The sequence below is a fragment of the Electrona antarctica genome (genome assembly GCF_951216825.1).
Source record: "Electrona antarctica genome assembly, chromosome: 10".
In the NCBI taxonomy this organism is placed as follows: domain Eukaryota; kingdom Metazoa; phylum Chordata; class Actinopteri; order Myctophiformes; family Myctophidae; genus Electrona; species Electrona antarctica.
In genome coordinates, this window is record NC_136791.1 from 32,816,120 (window position 1) to 32,826,009 (window position 9,890).

General features: G+C 45.0%; 1 protein-coding gene across 3 annotated transcripts in view; it reads left to right on the forward strand.

The window, feature by feature from the left end:
• The window catches only part of lrpprc (leucine-rich pentatricopeptide repeat containing), a 90,359-nt gene extending 81,425 nt beyond the window's left edge, over nt 1-8,934 (forward strand). For all 3 annotated transcript variants that reach the window (XM_079512763.1, XM_079512762.1, XM_079512764.1), the window contains 4 exons: nt 2,150-2,224; nt 3,203-3,287; nt 5,069-5,211; nt 8,654-8,934. In XM_079512763.1, coding sequence (XP_079368889.1) covers nt 2,150-2,224; nt 3,203-3,287; nt 5,069-5,211; nt 8,654-8,713 — 363 coding nt within the window. In that variant the 3' untranslated portion in view covers nt 8,714-8,934. The remainder of the gene's footprint in view (nt 1-2,149; nt 2,225-3,202; nt 3,288-5,068; nt 5,212-8,653) is intronic.
• The last annotated feature ends 956 nt before the right edge of the window (nt 8,935-9,890 follow it).

Genomic DNA, 9,890 nt, shown 5'->3' on the forward strand with positions numbered 1-9,890 from the left:
GGTCCACGGTCACACTCGGCAGTCAGTTGGGGGTTAATATTAGAGGTCCACGGAACTGCGAAGTGGAGGACAAAAAGAGACTCCGGGGAAGGATTCCCCGGATGTTGGGTTAGTGGCAGGCCTTACTGGAGCCTATACAGTGTATATTACAAGCACTGCTGGGAGACTGCTGGGCTCCGTGAAGTGGCCTGGTCCACGGTCACACTCGGCAGTCAGTTGGGGGTTAAATATTAGAGGTCCACGGAACTGCGAAGTGGAGGACAAAAAGAGACTCCGGGGAAGGAGTTGGATTAGTGGCAGGCCTTACTGGAGCCTATACGGTGTATATTACAAGCACTGCTGGGAGACAAACCCACACAAACAATGTACAATCATGGTATTTAGCAGACACACACAGCACAGGTGCGGGGTTTGGTGGGAGGTTCCCCTTACTCAGTTCTCACCCTTATGACTTTATCGGGTGTTCAGGATCTGTGGACTCAACCAGTACCGACCAGTAGATTCTGGTTTGTAACTCGTCATGGTCCACCACCTCACTCCCCCACCCCCTAAACCACCAGTCCAGGTCACTGCGGGGTGACAACCCGGCTCGTTCCTTCTGTCCCATTATAAATTAAGACGGGGGGCCAAAAGGAACTCTGAAAAGCTTCTAACTAACTAGCTACACAGATGATAATAATGACAGGCAAACCTGTCCAGTGGGAGAGTGGAATGAGAGAGAGCCATTCAGCCATTGGAATGTGAACAGAAACATAGAATAGTAAAAAGCGGCAAGGCGGATACTGTGGGGGGGGGGGGGGGGGGGGGGGGGGCATTGGGGAACGGATGTAGCTCTTATGCAGTGGTGTGTAGCGGAGAAAGTACCCCCGATCGGCCCTGGCCTTTTTGGAGTGTTCGGTCTAGCAGAGAGAGAGATCAGGGGGGAGGAGAGGGAATGGATGTAAGAGCGAGGGGGGTTGAGTGAAGTGGCATAGTTTTTGTCTAATTGCCTGATTGTACCAAAGCCATTCTGCCACCGAGTGACTATGTAGTGAGTGCGTGTGCGCTCGCGTGCATGCATTTGTGTGAGTGAGACTGTTAAAAGCCTAGCAAGCCTTGCCCCTTTTTAATTCTGCAAGAGTGGGAGAAGAAGTGAAACGTCAGTTCACGACCGGCTAGTAATGTGACCTCATTGCTTCTCAGCCCAGAGGAAAGGAAACACACAAGGCCTCTCTGTTCTCACCCACTCACTGGCTTAGCACACTGCAACTTCCATGCAACACACACATACCGTACGTACGCTACGGTACGTGCACTCAAAACACATGCATAAATGCTCCCGATCGTAGGGGGCTAGTGGCACATGCATGCTGCTGCTGCTGCTGCTGCTGCTGCTGCGTCGCCATACAGATCTGAGTTAAAATGTCTAGCAGAAAAGGTACACAGTGTGTAGTATGGTGTCGTGTTTGAATATACTGTACATCATTATGTGGACTGAGTGCAGAGAAAATGGCTTCTGGAGCCATTTTCTCTGCACTTAAAATTTAAGTCGCATACTAAGCTTGTTACTCATCTATCTAATGTTTCTCTCTTTCCAACTCTCCCTCTCCTCTCTCTCTCTCTAACTCATAACTCGCTGTCATTATCTCACTTCCTGGTTTGTGTTAATTGGTAATGTCAGGAAGTGGTGCAGGCCCAAATCACCCAATGAAAAGCTTTGGGTATATTTAGATTTCAACTAAGTGCTAGATTGGTGGCCCTTTATGCGACTAAGTGTAGATAATTATGCTTTTTGAAGTGAGTGGTGCTGTATATTAATTATATGTATTATAATTCCTAAAGAAACCAGGAGTTGTGTTTCTGACCCACTTATTAAGTCAGCAATTAACCTCTGACGTGTGTGCGTGTGTGTGTGTGTGTGTGTGTGTGTGTGTGTGTGTGTGTGTGTGTGTGTGTGTGTGTGTGTGTGTGTGTGTGTGTGTGTGTGTGTGTGTGTGTGTGTGTGTGTGTGTGTGTGTGTGTGTGTGTGTGTGCGCGCGCGCGCGTGCGCTTATGTATGTCAATGGCAAAGATGTTGGAGGGTTCTTTGCTATAAAAAATAACCCATTTGATCAATGTCAGGCCTCGTTGTGACAGTCGCATGTCTTTTGTCCCCCCCCGTCTGCCGTAGCGCTGTAACGCAGTGGCTGAACAGAAGTCCTGGATGCTCTCCTACGTAACTAAACTGTCCAAGAAACCTGGACAGGTAAAACAGACCTTTGATTTCTTCTGCATACAGTACATGACTACATCTTGCCTCTCTTCAAACACATTTTGAATTGCTGTTCATTATTCATTCTTTTGAGGATTATTGTGTGATGGTTCATAAATCAGTGATCTAATCCTAATCTAATTTTGAGCTCTTTTTACAAGAAATGCAACTTTCTCTAAGCTGACACTTCCCTGTTACGTGGTTCTACGACATACTGTCTATTCTTTGACCTCCACTCATGTGCATTGTGTCATATATGCACGAGCGCACACACATTTATTTCTACCATTTATATTATAGGTACAGTAAGGTTACAGTACATACAAAATCATGGCATACTATATGTTTTCATGATACAATAGGCATGTCACTCAGTACTCTATGGGTATAAATTATAAGTAGGGATATGTTTTTGCTCCTGATCCGATCCCGATCATTTGATTTTGAGCATCTGCCGATACCGATTTTTCCCGATCCGATATTTATATTTTATAGAACACGTTTATGCCATATCACAATAGTACAACATCCCAAATCACAGACAATTTCCAGTCTAATATCATGATATGGATATATTATTGATACTAGTGATGTCCTGATCCCATTTTTTGGTTCCCATTCCGATCATTTGAAAATGACGTGATCGGCCTCGATTTCCGATCACCCGATCCGATCGGGACAACCCTAGGTATAAGTAACAGCGTCTCTGCCATATAATGTAGCAGAGACATCACGATGCTTTGCCATCCTTTTTGTCTTTTTTGGGCTTCCTTAATTGTTGAAGCCCCTCTAACAACCAGTCTGTGTTTGTGTCACAGGCTGCCAAATGTTTTAAACAAATAGCTACACATACACACACGACACACATGGTATGCAGTGTGTGAACTTTTATATATGATATTAGATGCATTGTGTATGCATTTATGTTCCTTACTATATGTCTTTGTGTGTTTTGCTGTATATGGCATGCAGGTGGACAAGGTCAAGAGCCTTTTTAGCCTATTTCCAGATTGCACAGAGAAGGACTCTCAAAACACATACATGATGAAATGCTACGGTAAGAAACACTCTGGGCCTGGCGAGATCTTGTGCACTAGACAGAGTGGTGCAGTGATCGGCTCGCTGGCCTGTGGCTAAATTGTCATTAGCGACAGGATAAAAAATGCATCAGAGCAAGGCGTGTGTGTGTCTGTGTCTTTGCAGCCGAACAGACAGACATTCAGGGTTAAAAGAACACATGTCCTCTAATGAGTTGGCCGTCCTGGCTAGCCTAGCGTGCTAATCGTAACACGCTCCGCCACTCTGTTCTTCACCTCTCTCCCTTCTGTGTCCCTTGCTTCTTGTCCTTCTGCCACCCTCCTCCACCTCCTCTTGTCTCACAATGCTTCTGTTGTCTTCTTTCTCCTAGTTCATCTCCATCTCCTCTTATTTCCTCACCAACACCAACTCTTCCATCTTCCATCTTTTCTCTGTACAGAAAGTTAACATGACTATTTAATTAGTGTTAGCTAACCGTCCGGTCAGCATCTGTTCTCCTCTGTACCGTTCCCCTCTGTTCTTTTGTTATTTCTGCTTTTGTTATTTTGTCCCCACCCATCTCATCTTTATCTCTCACTCTTTACAAACTACTCGTGCTATACCTCACATATTGCAAGATATTAATTAATACAACAATAAGGGCCTTTCTCGTCCCCACCCCTCTCCATTTGTTTATATTGTGTTAAGGATCCAAGATGGCCGCAGCACCAGGAGGGGGTGGGGTCGGCATATGCCCTTACTGGGCTGCGTTCACACATTCAAGACCCCTGTCTTGTGTTTGTCTTGTGTCTGTGTTTAATGGCTGCTCCAATGCATTTCCAATGGAAGCCCTTATGGTTTGACCAAACATTTTGTTTGATGGGGGGGAGGGGGCAGAACACATCCATCAAAGCTGTGTTCAGACACAAGTCAGGTGTCAGACACAAGGCAAGTGTCATGAATGCAGCCCAGCAAGGGCATATGTCGAACCCGCCCGCTCACCTCTGCCCCACCCCCTCCTGGTGCTTGTAGCTATTTTCCGAGATTTGGTGTAGAAGGAAAAAAGTGGAGCTCAAGTACAGTTCTGGTCAAGTTTACTAGGTAATAGAGGGTTTATGTGCTTTATTCTTTATGTAGAGCCATGGTTCAGACAGGAACACACAAGTTCAAAAATATTTAGATGTTACTGTTCTTTAGCCTTGCACTACCAGGAAGAGAAGAACATTTTAATCATAGCTAAACATGAAAAAGCATCCACCATTTGCTGTGGAGTTGCAGCCCATCCTGACTGCCAGCAAGTGAGCAATCTGGCAACGAAATCACACAACAAACTTTCCTGATATGTAGCGTAGGCCATGGCGTTGCGACATAACAACCAATGAAAATAACAAAGTTATTCAGATTCTGTTCTTCAGATTCAGATATGTCCTTCATACGCATGCATGCACAAAGACGGTGTGCTGCATGCATAGACGGATATATTGAGTAAAAACGACCATTAGATAAGGGTCTTCACTATTGTATACTGTATGACTTGTTTGAATGGTCCTGAAATACAAATAATGAAATAACAAGGTCTCATTTTCTGAAATATGTATCGGGCTGAAACCGTGTCCATAATTTGGAGTCATAAAGTATGTCATAGATGCCACACGAGATCCAAAATTGGAGCCACTCTCTTCCCATGCCTATCCTGAAATCGGCATGATAAAAAAGTGTATTACAGTACATGCACACGAGAAATAAACACACAATCTGAAATGGTTCCCAATTGATTTCCTGATTTGCTGACTCGTTGTGTCTCTTCCTGGCGTCTCTCAGATCTGGATAACGACCTGGCATCAGCCAAAGCTCTTCATGAACAGATACTGAAGGAGGGAGCGGATTTGGATGAGCTGTCACTCAAAAGGCTAGCCGGGCTCTACCGTCGCGCAGGGGTGGCGATCCCCTACACAGAGCCCCCGGTGAGTCACACACACACACACACACACACGCTCATACAGGGAGACATTACAGGAGAGGCGGTCCCCTACGCAGAGCCCCCTGTGAGTCACACACACACATACACGCTCATACAGGGAGACATTACAGGGGAGGCGGTCCCCTACGCAGAGCCCCCTGTGAGTCACACACACACATACACGCTCATACAGGGAGACATTACAGGGGAGGCGGTCCCCTACGCAGAGCCCCCTGTGAGTCACACACACACATACACGCTCATACAGGGAGACATTACAGGGGAGGCGGTCCCCTACGCAGAGCCCCCTGTGAGTCACACACACACACACACACACATACACGCTCATACAGGGAGACATTACAGGGAGGCGGTAAGTGCTTCGTTCAAAATGGTGAGTGTTATGAAAATGGTTTCTCTGGTACAATTCCCAATCTCAAACTGTAAACCTTGCAGCCCCAACCGCACTGACATGGGGCCAATGCCAAGAATAGCCCATTGGCAGAATTGGGACCCTGAAATGTAGAGAATAAAAACCTAGTGACTTAAGGCCGCCGCAATATAATAATAATAATTTTCATATTAATAAAGTAATATTACGATACCTACGTTTTCAACCATTGAAATCATGTTTAAGTTGAGGAACATACTTGCAACATTTAGCAAAATTAATGGATTCACAAACTTTGACAGGTGGAGCATAAATGATCAGCAAGCATAGATCATAATATCGCAACCCTAACCCTACAATGAAGAGCTACATCCTCCCATATATAATCTTTATGGGAGGATGACGGCTTGGCTCGCTGTCTTCAGTTCTGCAGTATATTATACTGTAGACCAGGGGTTCTCAAACTTTTGGCCCAGGTACTTGTAGGGGATACATTTTCCCAAGTACGCCCTCATCCTCGCGACACCGATGGCGATAAGCGTATACTTACCTTATACTGGAAATATTTGTATTAAAACTTTTAAATCAAAGTCACAACACGCTACCACATTTTCACAACGTTTATTTAAGATCCTAGAATAGATGTAGACCTATTTGACAGTGCAGAATCATAATTGCCTTCCTTGATGCATTAACAAGCGTCAACGACCATCTAGCCTGAGCTAACGTGTTAGGTTTCTGGTCTAGAGGGGCAGGTCGCGCATGAGATTTGCGCGCGCCCTGATTGGTTCACCGATCTGTCCGTCAGCCCTTGTCCCTCCTCTCCCCCCCTAGTGCAGCACTACGTCACATCATTTGGAGCGACGCCCACCCGGAAGGGTTGACTCCCACTTCTAGACCAGAGCGGCCGATGCGCTTCCCCATGCTTTCATTTTTTTGCGCAGACGAAAATGAAAACCTGGGTACCGACGCTAACGACCATCAGCTTGTCACAGTTAACAGTGTGTTAAAGCTGTCTCCGAACATTCGAGGTTCGAACGTTCGCTCGTTAGGGTTGGCACTCGAATCTTAATTAATGGGCTTGAACCATTCGTTTTTTGTTGTTTTTTTTAAATATTTGTTTTCCCTTTTTTTAACTCGAAAATATATCTCTGCGAGAATGCGATATGCATAATAAGAGTACTATGTTCATGTTGTGTTTAGATGTTATTAATAATCCGGTTGGGCACACGACCGGTGCGCCAGTGCGCATATGTCGTCAAAATGTTTTCTGCGCGGTAGATCAAAGGCATGCAAGGCGCATTTGCGCACCAACAGCTGAGACAGTTAAACCACGCTAAACCACGTGACCATAATTATTTACAATATGAAAACCATGCATCTTGAACAACACTGGGATTACTTATGGAACCTGCAGCAGTAGGTGAGTAATTACTTTGATCTGTGTTGGACGTTTGTTTTGGTTTGGTTGAACTGCTATAACAAACGTCCTCCTGCTGCTTAACGACTAGCCTACACTGTCTGTGAGACAGTGTCCGAATGGTTCGGATGTTCGCTCGAAAATTCCTGCCGAAGTTCGAGTCCTAAAAACAGGGCTAGGGTACAGCCTGTGGGTGTGGGGGTGTGTGTGTGTGTGTGTGGGTGTGGGTGTGTGTGTGTGTGTGTGTGGGTGTGGGTGTGTGTGTGTGAAGCTGTGCCTGCAGTCACATACAGTAGTACATGGATTGTGTAAGTGAGAGGGTGTCACAGCAATGGACTCCATCCATGTGTAGTTCCTATTGCTGTCGAGTTTTCAAGTGCATTGCACATTTTGGTAAGTCCATGCAAGGCTGTTATTAGTGGATGACGCACACACACACACACACTCTCACAGCCTCTGTATTATGCACAGTCAGAGAGGTAAAGTAAGGCCAGGTTTTAGAAGCACAGGAGAATGCACATGGGGAATTGGAGACATGCACATCAGTCACCTTTTCTCACCTCTCTCTCTCTCTCTCTCTCTCTCTCGACAACCTCTTGTACCGCCTTAAAACCCACCGTAAAATGGTCATCCGCCTCTGCTGGCTACTGGTGTTACTGTAAATAGAGATGTGCGTGAGACTTGCTTTGTATGGTCTACTCTGTATCGCTTGTAGTGGTGATGTGTTATGTGTACTGTAGCTCTATTTACAAGACGGATTGTGGCTGCGCCAGAACATTACGTGAATATACTCAAAATGTAGAGGTTCCCCAGTGAAGTTTGCGATTTGTATCTGGGAAAAGTTTTCCACAAAACGATCTCGGGGTCAATACTCTCCCTGTCCATAACCCTCTCTCTCCTCCTCTCGTTCCCGCCGCTTGTCATAGTGGCTTCCAGGACCAAGTGTCTCAGGAGAAAGGAGATAAGAAAGGTGTTGAACCCTTTCTTTCTCAGTCAATCAATCCTTCTCTCACACAATCACTCTCCTCTTTGTACGACGAACACGGCTACTTATTGACATTAAATCCTTGCGTTATTAAGGGACTGTACAACGTGGGGCAACAACTGTAATCTGTGAAAAGCATTCACAACCCCACCTGCCCTAGACACACACCTCAGAATAAAAGAACACAACTCCTTGGATCAAAACGGTGATTAATTAGCAAAAGCCAAAGGGAGGAACAGAAAGAACAGGGAGTTGTTGGATGTGTGCGTACGTTTGTGTGTGTGTGTGTGTGTGTGTGAGTATGTGTGTAGCGAGCCTGCTTACAAATCCCTTATTTGTATATTAATGGGAATTTCAAGATGAAAGGAAACAACCTTACCATGGTAAGTGGAGACTATTTAGCTGAGCCCAGAGGGGCCTCGGCAGTTGCTTGCTTTTTGGAAAGTATTTCACACACGCACACGCACACACACACACACACACACACACATACGCGCACACACGTAAATACAAATGCACAAACGAAAAACAAAACCACACTTTGCCTATGAAACAATGGCCTTTGTTCCCCATACAAGTCATTGGGAATAGTTTATTCCTGTTTGATGCTAATTTGGTCTTTATCTCCTCTCTTTTGTCTATGCTTCCAGGAGTCCTTTAAGTTCTACGCAGAAAAGCTGAAGGAGAAGGCAGAAACGAGTAGAGAATAAAGAGTCATTCTCCCAGCCTCACCTCTTCCCTCCATCCCTCCATCCCTCCATTCTTTGTCCTTAATTTTTTTTTTTATAATTTTTTTATAAGTTCTTTGAGTTGGAGTAAAATAAATGGTGAAATACTGTGTTCATGCTGTCGCTATGTTAAAGTTTGTCTTCTGCACCGCTGTAAATTAAGAACTATTTATGCTAATAAATAAAGGTAGTTATCAACATGGCATCCTGGATTCTTGGATTTGAATGGGTGCGTGCTTGCGTGTTTCACCATGCCATTGGTCAACTGCTTATCGAGGATTGCACTTTCAAAAGAACATCAGAATTTAATTTACAGAAACAATTTCAGAATAGATACTGTTTTACTCTTACATCGGTGATTTGCGCTGATGCCGACATCAGCGCAAATCACAAACACAGCCACAGACTAACTTGAATTTTATATACCGTAGACTACACCGGTGCCCGGCTGTAGAGCACGTGTCGGTAACGATGGAAGTTGGAGATCCATGTCCCACCCGGCTACGCAATACCCGTTGTACGTGTGTCAGAGTACCCGTTCCACCCATCTGTCTGTGTCCCTTTTATGCCCATATTTGGAGATTTCTGTATCTGTCTGTCCCTTTATTCCTATGGAGTTCTGTTTCAGGCATGCCCAAATATGGAGTGTTGTGATGTCAGAACAGGCCAGCTCCATATATGGACCCTGGGCAGGGGGCGGTTCTGGACGACTCGACACCGGGCACTGCACCCCCTGCGGTGGTGTGGAGCGCGTGTGTCGAATTTGAAATCGGTGGGGCGAACGGTTCTCTTATATAGATAGATATAAAGATAAGATGATCTTGACATTGTTCTGCAATGACCTTGGATTACAGTGTGACATTTGGAGTCATACTTCATAGATGTGTCCTAGAGATAAAGGACGTCATAGATGACTGATGTCATTGATGACACAGCTGGTCACAAAGTCTGAAATCCACATGAGAGCCACACTATATGTGGATCCTGAGATTTTGGATTCCTAGTTTATTTTTTATAATATGTAAATGATATAATATAAATTGTGTGAGTGGTAATTCCAAAGTCTCATTATACTGTCTGAATATTCCTTGAGAAAGAACCAGAGGATGGTCTGTCATTCTATACCGTTAAGGAAGAAAAACATCTTCAAGTGGAGCAA